Source organism: Pan troglodytes, chromosome 19 (genome assembly GCF_028858775.2).
Source record: "Pan troglodytes isolate AG18354 chromosome 19, NHGRI_mPanTro3-v2.0_pri, whole genome shotgun sequence".
Classification (NCBI taxonomy): Eukaryota; Metazoa; Chordata; class Mammalia; order Primates; family Hominidae; genus Pan; species Pan troglodytes.
In genome coordinates, this window is record NC_072417.2 from 95803983 (window position 1) to 95823063 (window position 19081).

Here is a 19081-nt window from a genome sequence, read left to right on the forward strand (position 1 = left end):
AAACAATAAAAACAGACACCCATGTGCCCCACACTAAAGAGCTGTGTTAATATTGACAGTATTTGCAGTGTCCCTTGCCCACGGCCCCATCCGCCACCCCTGTGACTGGGGCACTTCCCTCCTGCCCTCTGGCCATCAGCCTCTTGCAGCAAGCATTTCCATGAACACCAAGTCGGAGATTCGTCCACGCTGGTGCCTGCAGGCCTCATGGGTTTGTTTTGGGTGCTCTAGAATATTCCATCGATTGTGTAAAACACAGTGGCAAACTCTGCATGAGCCCTGGACACCTGTGTGGGTTGAGCTGTGCCCAGCAGGAAGAGCCACTTGCTGTCTGGGTGTTGCTGCTGGCAACACAGTCTTACTTCTGTTTTCTGATTTTTAAAATAAGGAACGTATTTCACGTGTTTAAAGAGAAGCAGCAGGCCCATTTGCCCCCAGGTCCCCTTGGGGCCGGCACACGCGGGGCTGGGCCTGGCCAGTGGCTCTCCATTGCCGCCCACCCACTGCCCCAGTACCTAGGCCTGCAGGTCCCAATGTAGCCCCCTCCCCTCCTCCAGAGGCCCCTCCAACCGCCCCGCTCATTTGTGATTTCAGGAGGATTTGATGAAGATGTCAAAGCGAAAGTGGAGAACCTTCTCGGGATTTCCAGCCTGGAAATAACGGACCCTGTTAGGCAAGCACCCTGCAGCCCTCCCTGTCCCCTTCTTCCCCTCCCCTTCCCCCACCCGTGGAGACAGCTGTTCTCAGCAGGGCTCTCCGCAGGGAGGGGGCCGGCTCTTTCCCTGGCAGCAACATCCTTGCCCTTGTCACACAAGTCAGCCTCCATCTGCGCAGCTCTGTGGACGCGCTGCTGGAGGGCAACAGGTGAGCGTGTGGGTTAGGGGCAGGTGTGGGTGAGCGGGCAGGCATGGGGCGGGTGCAGGTGAGGGGGCAGGTGTGGGTGGGAGGCAGGTGCGGGTGAGGGGCAGGTGCAGGTGAGCGGGCAGGCATGGGGCAGGTGCGGGTGAACAGGCAGGTGTGAGCGTGCAGGTGTGGGTGAGGGGGCAGGTGCGGGTGAGGGGCAGGTGCGGGTGAGGGGCAGGTGCGGGTGAGGGGCAGGTGCAGGTGAGCAGGCAGGCATGGGGCAGGTGCGGGTGAGGGGCAGGTGCGGGTGAGGGGCAGGTGCGGCTGAGGGGCAGGTGCGGGTAAGCGGGAAGGCATGGGGCAGGTGTGGGTGGGAGGCAGGTGTGGGTGAGGGGGGTAGGGGCAGGTTCACAAGTCCCCCCACTCCCAGGCACAGGAGGAGGCAGCCTCATCCTTCACAAAGACTTTCTGGGGGACATAAGACTTAGAAATGTCAACCCCATTCTTAAACATTTTCTGTATTACTGCAAAGCCGCCCCACGGCTGCCTTGGTAGCCCCCGGCACACCCCTATGTGGATTTGCCCCAGGTATGTCACTGGCTGGTTCAGCCCCTACCACCGCCAGCGGAAGCTCATCCACCCGGTCATGGTTCAGCACATCCAGCCCGCAGCGCTCAGGTGAGGCCCTGGGCTCTTACAGGCCGTGCAGCCATGGGTTCCCTGAGAACTGCTGCTGTTGCTGACATGTCCCTCAACTAGAGAGCAAAGGGTGAGCCCCTAGTTGTAAAAGGCCCTCTGGTCTCAAATGTGCAGCTGTCACCGACTTGTTCCTCCCGACATGCTGATGAGGTAGGGTCAGTAGCCCCATTTCACAGGTAAACTGAGGCACAGGGCAGTACTGACCGTGGGGCTGAGGGCAAGTCCCGAGTGTGCAGACTGTGCGTTCATGGCGCCCTCACCTGCAGCCTCCTGGCGCAGTGGAGCACCCTCGTGCAGGAGCTGGAGGCTGCCCTGCAGCTGGCTTTCTACCCGGATGCCGTGGAGGAGTGGCTGGAGGAAAACGTGCACCCCAGCCTGCAGCGGCTGCAAGCTCTGCTGCAGGACCTCAGCGAGGTGTCTGCCCCCCCGCTGCCACCCACCAGCCCTGGCAGGGACGTTGCTCAGGACCCCTGAGGGGAGAGCTCATGCCAGGGGGCTCCTGCTGGAGGCTGGGGGGGGCTCTGCGCTGCCAAATGGCCCGGGCAATAGGGGCCCACGTGGGCGTCGTGCCCTCTGGCCCGGCAGTGTCTTGCCCACACTCAGTTCCTGAGGCCCCTGGGCAGCCCCTGGGGGAGAGACTAGAAAACACAGAAGGAAGCAGCACAGGGAGACCCGCTTTGTGATCTGCATGTGTGACACTGATTCTTTGGAAATAAAGAGTGGAAGCTGCGGGTGACATGCGAAGGGTTATTTATGGTTACGATGACCATGTCCTGCAACGAGGGACTGGCAGCCACTGCTGAGTAGGAGGGTCCCATCTCTCTCCTGTCGGCTTTCACCGAGGTCACAGCCAGACGTGGGGCAAAGGTGTTCCCTGTCCTACCCAGCCATTCCTGGGCCTGCCACCTAGGGGCTCACAGGGCCCAGGAGTCCCCAGCTCACAGGCCAGGGCATCAGGCCAGGCGCGCTCGGTGCACACCGCACCTGGGAGGACCTGGGTGCACTCAGGAGACCAAGAGCACTGGCGGGTCAGGATGGTTGGCGTTCAGCTCCTACGGGGTGGGGAGAAGTCTGTAGCCGAGAGCCCCTCCTGCCAGGTCTTCCCAGGTTCGAGAGAGGCTGGAACTCAATTTCTGCAGAAAATCTCCCAGTTTTTCCTGTTTGGTTAGTTTTTTTTACAAAGACAGGAGCTTGCTGTGTTGCCCAGGCTGGTCTTGAACTCCTGGCCTCAAGCAATCCTCCCACCTCGGCCTCCGAAAGTGCTGGGATTACTGGCATGAACCACTGCGCCCGGTCGGAGCTCCCAGTTTTTAAGCACTGCACGATACTAGAAGAGCTGACCTTTTTTCTGGCCTCACAGCTTATGCTGAGGCTGAGTGTGAGGAACAGAGAGACCTTTCTGTGACGACCACTGGGGCAGAGTGGTCTATGCGCCGAGATCCTGGCATCAGCAAGGGAGGCGGGTCCTCGGGGAGGGGCAGCTTCCACAGTGTGGCTGCAGCGTGCACAGCCAGGTAGGCCCTGGATGTTCACCCCTCACTGCCCTTGGGGAAGCACCTGACCGCTGGGGATGTCCACCAGGGAGAGGACGCTGTGTTGGGGACAACATGCAGCATCAGCACCCACAAGGGCCCGGCCTGGCCCCGCCTCTCCACTCACCCGAGGTCTTGCTGTGGCCCACAGCAGGAGTCCAGGGCTGGCGAGACCTCCGGCTGCAGAAAGGCAGGCCCAGGCCTCACGATGGAGAAGGTCTGGGTGTCCTGGTCTGGCCTGCTGTTTCATGCAGTGTGCAAGCAGCAGCATGAGCAGGCAATAGGCCAACTCGGCTGGAGGCACCGACTGAAGCCAAGGCCACGGGTCCTGCGGGCGGTGCACAGGCTCAGGCACACCGGGAATGTGCCACGGATCCTGCGGGCGGTGCACGGGCTCAGGCACACCGGGAATGTGCCACGGGTCCTGCGGGCGGTGCACGGGCTCAGGCACACCGGGAATGTGCCACGGGTCCTGCGGGCGGTGCACGGGCTCAGGCACACCGGGAATGTGCCACGGGTCCTGTGGGCGGTGCACGGGCTCAGGCACACCGGGAATGTGCCACGGGTCCTGTGGGCGGTGCACGGGCTCAGGCACAGTGGGGCTGTCAGCTCTGGCTTGCAGGGTCACCGGCCTCACTGTCGCTGCTCTGAGACAGCTCTGTGGGGCTCTCAAGGCAGTGCAGCTCCAGGAAGCTGGTGATGAGCTTGGCGATGGCTTCCACATCACTGGGCGAGGCCGGCAACGGGAGGAAGGTCAGGTCACCTCGGCACAGGGCACCGTGAGACCCCACAGCAGTCTCCTCCTCGACCACCTACCTCCAGCAGACCCTGGGGCTCCCAAACTGGACCCAGCACTTCCTGGCCTGCTCCCAGCCTCCCAGTCACAGTGGGGCTGCCCCTGAGCCTGCACACGCTTCCCGTGGGCCCCTCTGTGTCCCGTCCACAAACTCATCTCCTCTCCCAGCTGCCCCATAGCTCTGGGCGGTCAGGAACGGGAGTGACCTGCTACGGCTGCAGCTCCGGCCAGATCAAAGTCCCACAGCCTTACCTGCGGTGGCCCATGACTGCACTCTGCGTGAGGGGGTGGGAGAAGCCCGTCGCAAGCCGGAGCACCACCATGTAGCCCTTCCCGAAGTACCGGACCTTCTCCTCCTCCACGCTCACATCACGGACATCATGGAGCAGGACCACCACTGCGGGGAGACGGTCAGTGGCTGAGCCATCCCCGCCCACACATGCTGCCCGGCAGTCGCACCAGGGCCACTGGCGCCATCGAAAGCGACAGCCACACCTGGTTGGCAGCAAAAGCATTTGCTGTTTTCTGCCTGAGGCTGGGCCCCGGAGGACTGCTGTGGCCCTGAAGGCAGTGCAGGGTCCTCTGGGTGGGAAGGACGTGCCCGCGGTGCAGGCTGGCGGGCCACATGCACAGCCTGCTGGTTCTCCTGGGAGTGCCGACTGCGGGGACCCGCTCAGTGCGAGGCCGCCATCCTTACACTGCACTGTTCCTCCAGGTCTCCCCAAGGTTGGCTGCTGAGCCAGGGCCACCCTGCAGTTTCCCGTGGCAACTCAGGGCAGCCACCTCTTCGGGTACTGGGGCGGTCCCAATGGCTGTCAGAAAACGGCACAGCTGCCTCCCACAGCCCAGGCCAGCCCTGCAACTGCTCTCCCCAAAGCCACAGGTGACCTGGGGCCAATGCCCTGGCCAGGTCCCTGCAGGGATCCAGGAAGCAGCCTGTCAGAAGTGCAGCATTGCGGCACTAAACCCAAGACTGCCCAGCAACTCTGGTCGCCAGAATCTGTCCCCTCTGGGGCTATGCATGGGCGGCCAGACCCCGGGGCCTCTCTCTGTCTGTGCAGCAGCATCTACAGGAAACTGGTACTGACCACAGCTGGGCCAGCACCCAGGCTCAAGGGTGGGGAGTTCCTCGGACCATCCAGCCCCTACTGCAGGCCCAGTAGAACCCACAGGAAAGCTGGAGCAGCGCCAAGGCCCGCAAGAAGCCAGGTGGCCCCACTCCAGACCCCCACTCCAGAGCGCCCACGGGCTGCCATGGCTCTCCCTGCCCCGTCCTGTGACCTGCCACTGGGGCCAGACTGCACCTGCGGACAAGTGGCTGCCAGGCAGGCGGGAGAATGCAGCTAAACAGAGGCTGCCCGAGCCCGGGTGGGCCAGACCCCTGCTCCTCAGACCCCTGCTCTGCCAGACCTTTGCTCCTCCAGACCCCTGCTCCTCCCACTCTCCCCAGGGGCCAAACCTCTAAAGAACCCAGGAGGCTCTAGGACCCCACTGAGCAGGTGAGCAGGTGGGGCGTATCCGTGGGATCCTGCTTCCAGCGGGCAGGACACAACCCTGGTCACCAAGCAGGTGAGCTTGGACCAAAGGCACTTCCAGGCCCCCCTCTAGGCCCCGTGGGTCACCCAGACGCCCAAGTGCGCCGCCTCTGTGGCCCACTGTGTCCCATGTCCCCATGCTCCCCACGACTCACCCTGGTCGTGGCCAGCTCTGAAAAGAGTCAGCAGCTTCTTGTAGAGGCTGAACGTCTTCAAAACAACCTTCCCTGTGCTCTTGTCGAAGATGGCTTCCTGGAAACCGACATGCACTGACCACCATGAACCTCCAGGAACGGGGGCCCCGTGGCCGCTGGGACCTCACCCCCACCCTCACCAGGGTGGACACTCAAGAAGGGGGGCTGGGGCCCCTCCCAGTCAGAACCCAAACCCCTGAAGCCACAGGTGCTGCTCTGTCAGAGCCGGATATCTGCAGCCAACCCGACTCCTGTTGGGAAATGGAGAGGTGGGCAGGTGCAGCAGGCGCTTGCTCCACCCTGCAGGCAAAACAAGCGCAGGGAGGCAGTGGAACCAGCAAACGAGGGCATGGAGGTCAGAGGGCAGCACTGGGCCAGGCTGAAAGGACTCATGAGGGGCTCCGAGGTGGGAGGGCCGGCCACGGGGAAAGCTGACTCGCATCCCATTGTGGCAACTCTGGGAAGAAAGCACTTTGGTGAAGACAGTCATGGAGAGCTTCTAAGAGAAAAATGCCTTCGGGGGATTCCTTGGTCAAGAACGGTCCCAGATGAGTGCAGGGGCCATGTCCTGATGAACGGAGACCTCCAAGCAGGGACCAACGCTTCAGGACGGGGAGGCGCTAGGCCACCCAGGGCCCTTCCTCTTCCTTTCATTCCCATTGCAAAAAACCCAGGAGCTGAACAGCCCTGGACTCTGTCCCGCACCCGAGCCGGCCTTACCTCCCAGTCCTCCAAGTTCTGCACAGCCACAAACAGGCAGCCTGTGACGTAGAAGAGCTTCCAGCCCAGGCTATCTGGAGATGGGCATAGGGCGCCAGCCTGTGAGCTCCAGGGACATGCCCACGGGAGGCCCCGCCTAGCACAGCCTCCCCCAGACGCTGGCCAGAGCCCACGCTTGCAAGGACCCCCTGGGCAGCTTCCTGTGCTGCTGACCCTGCCCTGGCCACTCAGGACCCACACGCGACACACCCCACCCAGCTCTGACCCCCAGAGTCCACGTGAGAGAGGCAGGTGGGGCGCACAGGGCCTCTGCCCGTCTGGGCAGGCCCAGTGATGGTGGCAGGGTGGGAAGTACACCTCATCCCACAGATGGATCTTAGCCAGATCCTCAAGAGCATCTCTCCGGGAATATTTGATGACCCAAAAACACAGAAGACTTAAGAAGTGAAATGTGGGCTGAGTGCTGGGCAGGATGGGCGTGCGGAAGAACAGCAGCGCGTGGAGGGCGCGGTGCCCGCCAGCAATCAAGGGGCAGAGGTGCCAATCCTAAAGGCCGCCCCATGGACAGTCACAAATGACAGTTTTTCCTTCTTTTCTCTGTTTTCCAAACAGCTGAGACAGTCATGGGGGGGTGGGGCGGGGGGTGCTTTACCTCCGCTGTAGTAGGCAGCAGCCAGGCCAATCGACAAGATTCCTATGAAGAGAAAGTGACTGCCTGCCTATTGATCCCGGTAAGACCCCACCTCCCCGGTGCAGCGGGACCAGGAGCCACAGCCCCTGATGAGCAGGCCCTTCCCACTGTAGGAACAGCTGTGGTCAGGGGTTACAGACCACCAGGTTCAGAGTAGGGGAAACAGCCAGGAAGTTGGTTCACTAATGCAGTATAGCTGGGCGTAGTATCACACACTTGTAATCCCAGCTCCCTGGGAGGCCGAGGAAGGAAGATCGCTTGAGCTCAGGAGTTTGAGACCAGCCTGGGCAACATAACGAGACCTCATTACTAAAGAAAACAAAAGCAAAACACAGTATACACTATTCACAGTATTTACTAGACACATCTGCTGTGTGAGGCTCCATAACTGACACGGGTGTTACTCCAGTAGCACGTGGTGAGGCCTGAAGACTGTGCACAAAGAAATTACAACACAGCGAGCGTGTCATGCAAAACACACAGGAGGCTGTGGCGTGTCACAAAAAAGGTGGGCCCCAGCTGCTGAGGTACAGCCAGCACCACTCCTCACACGGTGTCCCGTCAACACAAGTGCAGCTGTCCCCAAGGGTACAGGACCCTACTGGTGGGTAGGGATGGAGGACAGGAGGCTAAGTGGACTGTGAGTCCTATGAAGAGGTCTGAGGACCAGGGAAGAGGAGACATGGGAACCCACGATCACCCATCACGTGGTTCAAAACAAGTACAAAGGAAAATATGGTGACCTCAGAAAAGCTCATAGAGTATATTAAATACTCTGGGTGTTAGTGATTAAAAGGGGACAAAACAGACATGCATTATCTGTAAAACCAAGTACACCAGATAGAATTTGAATGGATACGAAGAAACAAAATAGCCATTAGATTTCAAGGTAATAGAAAAAAGAGAAAATATTTTGTTTCATTTTCATCCTTTTTGAAAGTCAGGCTTCCGGTTTTGGGGTTCTGGGGAGGGACGTGGAGAGCCTTACCAACCAGCAGGGACCAGGACCGGATGCCTGGAGCCCTCTTCAGATGGAGGCGGGAGCTGGTGCGGGTCTCCACCTGCAGGTACATCCCGAGAGGGCAGCACCACTCTCTACAGGAGGAGGGGTCTGGGGACAGACAGAGGCAGCTGAGCCCTTGGGCCTGCACACAGGCAGGCGCCCACGCCATCAGGCCCAGTCTGGAGGCCAAGAGCAGGTCCCCCAACTAAGTCACCTGCAGCCCCAGACACCATCAGCCAGTCTCACCTGGTCTCTGTGGTCGGGCACGTCACTGGATCCCCCAGAGACCCCGTTTCCTGTGTAAGGAAGGCCCTTTTCCGTTCACAGCGACACCGACTGTGCGGGGGCTGTTTCCCGCTCAGACTCACGAGCTACAGCTGCATCACCACCTGCCCCGTCCTGTCTGGAAACCTTATGTCTTGAGGCCGCTAGCCCCCAGCAGCCTTTAAGCTTCTAGCATCTATGGGCACCCCCTCTCCCCTGTGCTGGCCTCCACCAAGAAAGGAACTGAAAGTCCCATCATGGCTTCCGGCCGTACTGGCTCTCGCACTGGCATGGACCAACAATCTCAGCTCTCTCTCTGCCCTCCTCCACCTGCTGAAAGTTCAGACTGCACAGTAGAGGGTCCCAAAGCGGCCAGAACCGACGAGTCACCAAACGGGCTAATCTTCCACAGGGGAGTTCCGCACGGGCGCAGCAGCCCTGCCCCTTCACCGTACGCTCCCAACACTGGCCCCAGGGACCCCGTTCTGGTAGTTTCTCAGGGCTTTCCCTGTGAAGTCAAATCAAATTTCTGACATTAAGTAGGAGGTTCAGGCTGGGCGCGGTGGCTCAGGCCTGTAATCTCAGCACTTTGGGAGGACTAGGCGTGCGGATTGTTTGAGTCACGGAGTTCAAGACCAGCCGGGGCAACGTGATGAAACCCTGTCTCCACAGAAAATATATAAAACAGCCCGGTGTGGTGGTGTACGCCTGTGGTCCTAGTTATTCAGGAGGCTGAGCTGGGAGGATCACCTGAGGCCGGGAGGTGGAGGCTGCAGTGAGCAGAAATCGTGCCACTGGACTCCAACCTGGGTGACAGAGTGACACCGTGTCTCAAAAAAATAAAAAATAGTGGGTTCAAATCACACAAACCAATCCTAGATGCTGGTATATGACTGGGCTCCCTCCCGGGCCTGAGTTACCTCATTGCTCCCGAAACACCCGGCATTCCACATCCAAATGCACACACACACGCACACTCGCGGACACAAGCACACGCGCGCTGGCAAAGCCGCCCGCGCCGCTGGTCGCACCGAGCGCTCGTTTCTTTGTCCGGATCGGGGGCGCTCCCGCCGCCGGGGCCAACCTGCAGCGGAACAGGCGCGAGGCCGCCCGCGACGGGCACGGCGGGACACGGAACAGCCGGCAGGCGGGCCCAGGACGCAGACCCCTCCCGGAGTGGGCCTAAGGGTGCCGGGACGCGCGGCACGGAGCTGGAAGGAAGTGCGGAGCCCACCCAGCCCAGCCGCCTACCGAGAGCACAGCGGTCCCCGCGCCGCAGCAGAGAGACGCGAACCGGCGGGGGCGGGGCCGCGCGCACTTCCGGGATTGGAGCGGAGCCGAGCCGACTTTCGGGGGCGGGGCCGCACGCACTTCCGGGATTGGGGCGGGGCCGCGCGCGCTTACGGGATTGGGGCGGGGCCGCAAGCATTTCCTGGATGGGGCGGAGCCGAGCGGATTTCCGGGATCCGGGCGGAGCCGCAGGAGGAGGCGGGTGGTTCCTGCTAAAGAAGCCACTTTTCTTGAAAAAAAGAAACGTGCGGGGAAACGTATCCGACAGCAAAGAACTTACCAAGGACTATGAACGTCTTGCTAACATAGAAGCGAAACTGAAGCGGTTCTCATTGCCAAAAAAGAAGAAGATTTGAGCATGAATAAGAACAGTAATTCGAGTGAATTTAAAATCCTCAGATGCTCCAGTCTGTAATTCATAATAATGTATTTTTTAACTCTGTTCACTTTTGGAGGATGCTGGCAAGCTCACCCCAGTTTGTGGCCTGGTTAATAAAAGGAAAGCATCAAGCATTTGTCCTGCCTTTATGAAATTTACAGCAGAGTAACCAAATACTGCATGAGAAGAATTTCTCATTATAGAAGTTTTCCCGCTAATAAATGAAGAAGAAACAGTAGGATTAAAACATCACCCTATGAATTAACGGACCTAGGCAATGTCATCAATGACTGCTAATTAACATCGCAAAAAGGTCAGTTAGATATCAGAAGTACACACCACTATGAAGTAGTCTTGCCAGAAAAAATTTAACCTGAATGTGAACAAGCTTCTAGAGTGAATTACTGGAAATGTGGAAGACAAGACTGTACTAAAGGATTCTACAAGGACACAGTCAGCAATTCGAAACCTCAACCATCTGAATGGACCCCTCCGCTTGGCCAAGAGCATTCCCAAGTTATCCTGAAAAACTAGCTCAGGCAGTGATGGGAAGGGGGAGACAGACATACCTCACTCCCTCCTCCCTTTTGGAATTCAGGCACACAGCTGACCAGCATTCACATTAAAACAGATCTTGAGGTGGCCAGGTGCGGTGGCTCACGCCTGTAATCCCAGCACTTTGGGAGGCCAAGGTGGGCAGATCACGAGGTCAGGAGATTGAGACCATCCTGGCTAACACAGTGAAACCTCATCTCTACTAAAAACACAAAAAAATTAGCTGGGCGTGGTGGCGGGTGCTCGTAGTCCCAGCTACTCGGGAGGCTGAGGCAGGAGAATGGCGTGAACCCGGGAGGCAGAGCTTGCAGTGAGCCGAGATCGTGCCACTGCTCTCCAGCCTGGGCAACAGAGTGAGACTCCATCTCAATAAAAAATAACAAAACAAAACAAAAACAGATCTTGAAGTTGACAAAGTAGACGCTGTAGCAATGACGCCAAATTCCAGCCTGACTCTCCTATAGGACTACATGACAGATAGGAAGCCTTGGAAGAAATGGAAGTACTTTACCTCACATTAAATTTCTTCGACTTATTTTGAAATAGCCCTGCAAAGCTGTCCCTTGTGAGGAAAATCTACATTCTGTAGCGAATCCCCGTTCCTTTCCAGGTCTTTTTCCTGCTTCAGGGAGAACTCTGATAAGAAGCACTTACAATCTATTCTCTCTGAAGCCTGCTACCTGGAGACTTCCTCTGCTTAATGGAAATCTTGGTCTCCACAAACCCTTATCTTAACCTAAAAACTCCCTTCTGTTGATTCTAGGTCTTTAGACAGTAACTTAACCTTTTCAACCAATTGCCAGATAGAAAATCTTTGAATCTACCTATGACCTGGAAGCCCCCCCGCTTCAAGTTACCCCACCTTTCTGAACCAAACCAATGTACATCTACGTGTATTGACTAATGTCTTATGTCTTCCAAAAATGTATGTAGCCTAACCACCTTGGGTACGTGTTCTTAGGATCTCCTAAGGGCTGTGTCGCTGGCCCTTGGTCACTCATATTTGGTTCAGAATCTCTTAAAATATTTTACAGTTTGACTCTTTTTGACAACATGGGAAATCCTACAGGCAAGTGACCTGATTTTTTAAATGATATATACAAAGAGAAGGATATGGATAGAACCTACAAATTTAAAAAATGTCAACAACTTTAAGATCAGGAACTCTGCAACTTTTTTTTTTTTTTTCCCTCTGGACAAAGTCCCACTCTGTCGCCCAGGCTGGGGTGCAGTGGCACCATCTCAGCTCATTGCAACCTCCGCCTCCTGGGTTCAAGCAATTCTCCTGCCTCAGCCTCTCAAGTAGCTGAGACTACAGGCACACACCACCACGTCCAGCTAATTTTTTTATTTTTAGTAGAGAGAGGCTTTTGCCATGCTGGCGAGGCTGGTCTCAAACCCCTGACTTCAGATGATCCACCTGCCTTGGCTGCCCAAAGTGCTGGGATTACAGGCATGAGCCATCATGCCCAGCTTGAACTCTGCCACTTCTAAGTAGGCCTCAAGTTATGTCAAAATCAAGTTTTTATTTTATTGATTTATTTATTTATTTTAGTATTTATTGATCATTCCTGGGTGTTTCTCAGAGAGGGGGATGTGGCAGGGTCATAGGACAATAGTGGAGGGAAGGTCAGCAGATAAACAAGTGAACAAAGGTCTCTGGTTTTCCTAGGCAGAGGTCCCTGCGGCCTTCCGCAGTGTTTGTGTCCCTGGGTACTTGAGATTAGGGAGTGGTGGTGACTCTTAACGAACATGCTGCCTTCAAGCATCTGTTTAACAAAGCACATCTTGCACCACCCTTAATCCATTTAACCCTGAGTTGACACAGCACAGGTTTCAGAGAGCACGGGGTTGGGGGTAAGGTCATAGATTAACAGCATCCCAAGGCAGAATAATTTTTCTTAGTACAGAACAAAATGGTGTCTCCTTGGTCTGCTTCTTTCTACACAGACACAGTAACAATCTGATCTCTCTTTCTTTTCCCCACATTTCCCCCTTTCCTTTTCGACAAAACTGCCATCGTCATCATGGCCCATTCTCGATGGTCACTGTCTCCCCGGAGCTGTTGAGTACACCTGCAGAAAGGCTCCCAGATGGGGCGGCCGAGCAGAGGCGCTCCTCACATCTGAGAAGGGGTGGCGGCTGGGCAGAGGCTCTCCTCACTTCCCAGACGGGGTGGCGGCCGGGCAGAGGCTCTCCTCACTTCCCAGACGGGGTGGCGGCCGGGCAGAGACGCTCCTCACTTCCTAGACGGGGTGGCGGCTGGGCAGAGGCTGTAATCTTAGCACTTTGGGAGGCCAAGGCAGGCAGCTGGGAGGTGGAGGTTGTAGTGAGCCGAGATCACGCCACTGCACTCCAGCCTGGGCAGCATTGAGTGAGTGAGACTCCGTCTGCAATCCCAGCACCTCGGGAGGCCGAGGCGGGCAGATCACTCAAGGTCAGGAGCTGGAGACCAGCCCGGCCAACACGGCAAAACCCCGTCTCCACCAAAAATACAAAAACCAGTCAGGCGTGGCGGCGCGTGCCTGCAATCCCAGGCACTCGGCAGGCTGAGGCAGGAGAATCATGGCAGCCCGAGGCAGGGAGGTTACAGCAAGCCGAGATCACGGCAGTACAGTCCAGCCTCGGCAACAGAGGGAGACTGTGGGAAGAGAGAAGAGAGGAGAGGGAGAGGGAGAACAAGTTTTTATTTTTAAAGAGAGACTTTTCAATGTCTTCCGTAAGTTCATAGAAAAAGAGACTTAAGAAACATATGAACCAATTGTAACATAGACTATTAGAACATACTAGACCTTATTTAGATCCTGATTTAAACAAACTGTAAAAAAATATGAGACAATGGGGAAAACTGGACATTGGCTATTTGATAAAAAAAAATTAAGTGATTATAATTTGTTCTTTTTTTTTTTTTTTTTTTGAGACGGAGTCTCGCCCTGTTGCCCAGACTACAGTCGTGCAATCTCGGCTCACTGCAGCCTCTGCCTCCCAGGTTCAAGCAATTCTCCTGCCTCAGTCTCCTGAGTAGCTGGGACTACAGGTGCGGGCCACCATGCCCAACTAATTTTTTGTATTTTATTAGAGATGGGGTTTCACCATGTTGTCCAGGCCGGTCGCGAACTCCTGAGCTCAGGCAATCCTCCCACCTTGGCCTCCCAAATTCTGGGATTGCACGCATGAGCCAACACACCCGGCCGTAATTTGTTCTTTCAACCATATTACACTTATGTTTTTATTTCATTTTTTTTTTTGTATTTTAGAGATGGAGTTTTGCTCTTGTTGCCCAGGCTGGAGTGCAATGGCATGGTGCTGGCTCACTGCAACCTCTGCCTCCCAGGTTCAAGTGATTCTCCTGCCTCAGCTTCCTGAGTAGCTGTGATTACAGGCACCCACTATCACACACAGCAAATTTTTCTATTATTAGTAGAGATGGGGTTTCACCATGTTGACCAGGCTGGTCTCAAACACCTGACCTCAGGTGATCCACCCACCTCAGCCTCCCAAAGTGCTGGGATTACAGGCGTGAGCCACCACACCTGGCCAGTTATGTTTGTAAAACATTAACAAAAAAGCTATACAAATGACAACCTAAAATTATCCTTTTATCTAAGCTGAAGTTGAGGGGAGATATTTTCTGAGAGATGCTGACTTGAATTTGAGTAATCTAGAGGGTTAAGACTTCCAGAATTTCATTGTTGCATTTGTAAAAAGCTATACAAAATGAAAACTATAAATAAGAATTTTTTTTTTTTTTTTTGAGATGAAGTCTCACTCTGTCGCCCAGGCTGGAGTGCGATCTCGGCTCACTGCAACCTCCACCTCCTAGGTTCAAGCGATTCTCCTGCCTCAGCCTCCCAAGTAGCTGTGATTACAGGCACACACCACCATGCCTGGCTAATTTTTGTATTCTTAGTAGAGATGGGGTTTCAGCATGTTGGCCAGGCTGGTGTCAAACTCCTGACCTCAACTGATCCACCTGCCTCGGCCTCCCAAAGTGCTGGGATTACAGGCGTGAGCCACCACACCTGGCCAGTTATGTTTGTAAAACATTAACAAAAAAGCTATACAAATGACAACCTAAAATTATCCTTTTATCTAAGCTGAAGTTGAGGGGAGATATTTTCTGAGAGATGCTGACTTGAATTTGAGTAATCTAGAGGGTTAAGACTTCCAGAATTTCATTGTTGCATTTGTAAAAAGCTATACAAAATGAAAACTATAAATAAGAATTTTTTTTTTTTTGAGATGAAGTCTCACTCTGTCGCCCAGGCTGGAGTGCGATCTCGGCTCACTGCAACCTCCACCTCCTAGGTTCAAGCGATTCTCCTGCCTCAGCCTCCCAAGTAGCTGTGATTACAGGCACACACCACCATGCCTGGCTAATTTTTGTATTCTTAGTAGAGATGGGGTTTCAGCATGTTGGCCAGGCTGGTGTCAAACTCCTGACCTCAACTGATCCGCCTGCCTCGGCCTCCCAAAGTGCTGGGATTACAGGCATGAGCCACCATGCCTGGCCTCAACTTTGAAGTGTCAACTTGAAACTGCCTTTGCAAAGATTAAGGCAGTGATAGAGGCTGGGTGCAGTGGCTCACACCTGTAATCCCAGCACTTTGGGAGGCTGAGGTGGATCACTTGGGCCCAGGAATTCAAGAACAGCCTGGGCAACATGGGGAGACCCTGTATCTACAAAAAATTTAAAACTTAGCCATGCACAGTGGTGTGAGCCTGTAGTCCCAGCTACCCCGCGGGGCTGAGGTGGAAGGATTACTTGATCCAAGGAGGTTGAGGCTGCAGTGAGCTGTGATCACGCCACTGCACTCCAGCCTGGGTGACAGAGTGAGACCCTGTCTCAAAAAAAAAAAGACAGAGAAATTTCACACAGTTAATTCCGTCTTCCTTCAGACATCCAAGCTGTCCTTGGTTGTTCTTTTGGGAGCTTTGGGAGGAATTTACAGTTTAACCTTGAAAGAAGGATGATAATAGTCCCTTCCTAAAACGATCACCTCCCACTTCTGGGGCTGAAATTGCCTTTGTAAAGCTAGTGAAAGGCCACAAGGTTAGGATTGTGGGAGTGGCCTGAACTCTGCTGAAATGCAGGCCTGGTTTCTACAGTCCCTCACTGCTCAGGACTCACGTGGCCAGAGGTCACAAAACTTGCAACTTCCCGAATTGCACTATAGATAATATCAGTATTGCAGGACCTAAGAATGGCTTTTTGAGATGTTTTTCAGAGTGAACCCACCCCAACCTGCGACTCAGGACTCAACTGGTTTCTGTGGCCCCACCCAGAGGCAGACTCAGTGCTTGAGGACCGTTTTCCACACACGCTTTTGATTTCATTCCCAATCAGCAGTATCCATTCCCTAGCCCCCTGCCCACCAAATTGTCCATAAAAACCCTAACTGCGGCCAGGCGTGGTGGCTCATGCCTGTAATCCCAGCACTTTGGGAGGCCGAGGCAGGCGGATCACAAGGTCAGGAGTTCAAGACCAGCCTGGCCATTATGGTGAAACCCCATCTCTACTAAAAAATACAAAAATTAGCCAGGCGTGGTGGCGTGTGCCTGTAGTCCCAGCTACTTAGGAGGCTGAGCTAGGAGAATCGCTTGAACCTGGGAGGTGGAGGTTGTAGTGAGTCGAGATTGTGCCACTGCACTCCAACCTGGGTGACAGAGTGAGACTCCGTCTCAAAAACAAACAAACAAAAAAAACAAAAAACAAACTCCTAACTGCTGAGCCTTTGGAGAGACTGATTTGAGTAGTAACTGTCTCCTGTGTGGCCTGCCAGGTGTCAATTAAACTCTTTTCCTGGCCTGCTGCAATCTTGATGAATTGACTTTTTGTCTGTGCAGTGGACAGGAAGAACCCGATGGGCAATGGCAAGCTGAAGAATGATGAGATTCATAAATCTGGAAAGGAGAGCTTTACTTCTCATAAAGGGTTTCAGCCTGCAGGGTGGCCATTCTGACAGACAGGGAAGCACTGCCTCTGGCCAGAAGCCAGAAACAGACACTTCCAGGGAGGGGCAAAGGGAACAGGAATCTATGAGGAGAAGTGTGTAAATATACATATTTATCAAGGTACAGGAGAAGTCATGAATATTTTTGAAGAGAGAAACATACACAAGCACAATGAAGCTTCAGGCCCCTTCACGAGGGTCATGTCATCTCACCAGAACCACTCCATGGTCAGTATCTCTTATCAGTAAGGAATACTGGTCAATTGGGCCGAAACTGCACGAGAGGGTTGTTATCAGCGGTGGAGTCTTTCGAAAGCGCTGGTTTCCGTTAAGCTCTTAGCCAAGAAAACCTAATGGTAGTTAGCCAACGGTTGGCCTTAATAACAGGTGTCTCACCTCCCATCTGTCATGGCTGAGAACTGCCTTCAAGGCAACCCTGGGATCTCCTTAGCCAGTAGGCGGTTCGTGTAGTCAGTTGGGGGTCTTTGGATTTCATTTTCATTTCTCAGAGGACAGGAAGGAAGGCTCTAACATGGGGAATCCTGAGAACTGCTGCTGTCTGTTAAATACGCCTACAAGTTATTTTTCTTATGTCACACTCTCCCAGGCATGTTCTTACTTCTCATTTCTGATTTCTGTAATACACACACACTGATTTCATAAAACGTTTATGAGTCCAACACTTCCATTATAGCCCTGTATCAATGTTTTGCTTAGCTGAAATCAATTTCTTGGAGGAGTAAGTGTTATCTTTACTTTGTAAGCTGTAAGGGCCCAAATCAATGTACTTGGTAAAACTATCCACAGTGAACACACGCAAATGTCAAAGGGCCATCATTCAGCATCTGCCCTCGGGCTTCCGGGTCCATCACGTGGTTACTGACAGGCAAGCCGCGCATGCGCGCTGCTACTCCGCCGAGCCTACGTGACACGACGTCAAGTGGCAATGGCGGCGGACGAGGGCTGTGCCCCCGGCCCGCCCCGTTAGGAGCCGCGAGTAAGGCGAGTGTCCAACGCCGAGCTGGCTGACAGAGCCCGGCCGCGGCCTCCGCGGGCCCAGGGGCCTCCAGGCCCCGGGACCACCGGACCGAGCACCCTGGAACGGCCCCAGCTTGGCCTCGGGACAGTCCGCGCGCTCACCGACTCCCTGGTGAACGCCGCTTGGCCGCCGCCGCCGCCGCAGGACCCACGAGAAGCGGAAACCGGCGCAAGGACCCGGTCCCCGCGGCGCCGTACCTGGAGTGAGGCTGCGCTCCGCCCCGCGCGCTCCGATTGGCTCTGGGGCCTGGCCCGCCCCTTCCCAACACTGTCATTGGCCTAGGCAAAGCCGTAAGGGTGGGGAATCCTATTGGCCCAGGGGTGCGGCTTGTCCTCTCCCGGTGCTCTCATTGGCCGAGCGCGGCCGTTGGGGGTGAGGCCGCGTCGGGGGAGGACAACAAAGGGCCGCGGGCGGCGGGCAGTGGTGTCCCAGTCTCCCGGTGCTTCCCTCAGGCTGAGGCGCCCGGCCTCCCGCCCGCCGCGCTCCAGATGAAGTGTGAGCACTGCACGCGCAAGGTGAGCGCCGCGGGCCGGGGAGGCGCGCGCCTGGTGCCTGTCCTGTGGGGCTCTGGGCGGCCGAGGTTGGCGGTCCGGGCCCGCCGCTCGCTTGCTTCAGGGCTCTTCAAGGCGCCCCCGGCCTCGGCACCCTGGGCCCGCTCGGCGTGGAGGCGGCCGGCACGGGGTCCGCTGCGCTCTGCAGGGCGGGTTCGGTCTTCGCGGTTCTCCCTGAACTTGTCCATCTTTCCCACGCCCGCGAAGCGCGGAAACGAACGGAGACCGAGCCTCTCGTGCCGCGCACCACAGTCCGAGTAAACAGCGGTCGTGGCGGGAATGATCAGAAGCGTTTCGAGGGGGTTTTAGGCGTTTTCGGACCTGCCCCTCTGAGGGTCACCGAGCAGCCGGTGCAGGGGCGGAAGCGGGTGACGGCTGCTGACCGGCGCCTTCCGCGCTTGTCTCCAGGCCATGGCAACAACCGCGCAGCGCATGCAGGGGGGTTTTGTAGCTCTTATTGCCGGAATGGGCTCCTGTGGATGCTGCTCTGTGGCTGGCACTTCTGCGCGTGACGCCGTGGCAGGAGGCTTCCTAACATTCCATGGGTCGTTCATCCCCGGTGGTGGCTGCGTCCTATTCTAAGTACACCTGTGTCCAGGGGAATTCGCCTGTGGGGGGAAGGCTACAGTTGCTTCTGCTTTTTCATTATTGCAAACAATGGAGATGTGTGTGTGTCCTTAAGTACCTGTTTCACTAGAAGGGTTAGAAGGATAGAAGGCCAGGCACGGTGGCTCAAGCCTGTTATCCCAGCACCTTGGGAGGGGAGGCCGAGGCGGGTGGATCACCTGAGGTCAGCAGTTCAAGACCATCGTGGCCAACATGGCGAAACCCCGTCTCTACTAAAAATATAAAATTAGCTGGGCGTGGTGGCGCACACCTGTAATCCCAGCTACTCAGGAGGCCGAGGCAGGAGAATCGCTTGAACCCGGGAGGTGGAGGCTGCAGTGAGCCGAGATTGCGCCCCTGCACTCCAGCCTGGGTGAGAGCGAGACTCCGTCTAAAAAATAAATAAATAAATAAACTAAAAGAAAGGATA

The 19081-nt window shown here is 55.7% G+C and overlaps 3 protein-coding genes and 1 long non-coding RNA gene across 28 annotated transcripts in view; 2 read left to right on the forward strand and 2 right to left on the reverse strand.

Moving 5' to 3' along the window:
- Positions 1 to 2278, forward strand: part of HEXD (hexosaminidase D) — a 24148-nt gene extending 21870 nt beyond the window's left edge. For 6 of the 12 annotated variants that reach the window (XM_024350777.3, XM_063799456.1, XM_063799455.1 and 3 more), the window contains 4 exons: positions 595 to 673; positions 763 to 864; positions 1432 to 1521; positions 1809 to 2278. In XM_024350777.3, coding sequence (XP_024206545.1) covers positions 595 to 673; positions 763 to 864; positions 1432 to 1521; positions 1809 to 2016 — 479 coding nt within the window. In that variant the 3' untranslated portion in view covers positions 2017 to 2278. Of the gene's footprint in view, positions 1 to 594; positions 865 to 1375; positions 1522 to 1808 lie in introns of those variants that run through there. The other 6 variants (XM_024350776.3, XM_063799453.1, XM_063799451.1 and 3 more) reach the window with 4 other exon arrangements.
- CYBC1 (cytochrome b-245 chaperone 1) lies at positions 2276 to 9626 on the reverse strand. 6 transcript variants are annotated; one of them, XM_063799465.1, is made up of 9 exons: positions 9198 to 9605; positions 8260 to 8309; positions 7999 to 8121; positions 6972 to 7013; positions 6320 to 6393; positions 5561 to 5657; positions 4123 to 4267; positions 3638 to 3800; positions 2276 to 3594 (listed from the first exon to the last, which is right to left on the reverse strand). In XM_063799465.1, the coding sequence occupies exons 3-8, from the start codon at positions 8081 to 8083 to the stop codon at positions 3680 to 3682; spliced, it is 564 nt and encodes a 187-aa protein (XP_063655535.1). In that variant the 5' UTR covers positions 8084 to 8121; positions 8260 to 8309; positions 9198 to 9605; the 3' UTR covers positions 2276 to 3594; positions 3638 to 3679. The 6 variants fall into 6 exon arrangements, with proteins under 6 accessions (XP_063655535.1, XP_063655537.1, XP_063655538.1 ...); XM_063799467.1 differs by having other exon boundaries at positions 9309 to 9599; XM_063799468.1 differs by having other exon boundaries at positions 9362 to 9593.
- Positions 9627 to 12023: 2397 nt separating this feature from the next.
- LOC134808915 (uncharacterized) lies at positions 12024 to 17698 on the reverse strand. The gene is made up of 2 exons (XR_010153172.1): positions 16619 to 17698; positions 12024 to 13142 (listed from the first exon to the last, which is right to left on the reverse strand). It is a non-coding gene; the product is annotated as an uncharacterized LOC134808915 (long non-coding RNA).
- Positions 17362 to 19081, forward strand: part of NARF (nuclear prelamin A recognition factor) — a 29165-nt gene continuing 27445 nt past the window's right edge. Inside the window, exon 1 of one of the 9 annotated variants that reach the window (XM_016930987.4) lies at positions 17362 to 18009. In XM_016930987.4, coding sequence (XP_016786476.1) covers positions 17983 to 18009 — 27 coding nt within the window. In that variant the 5' untranslated portion in view covers positions 17362 to 17982. Of the gene's footprint in view, positions 19025 to 19081 lie in introns of all 9 variants that reach the window. The other 8 variants (XM_063799459.1, XR_010153170.1, XM_063799458.1 and 5 more) reach the window with 8 other exon arrangements.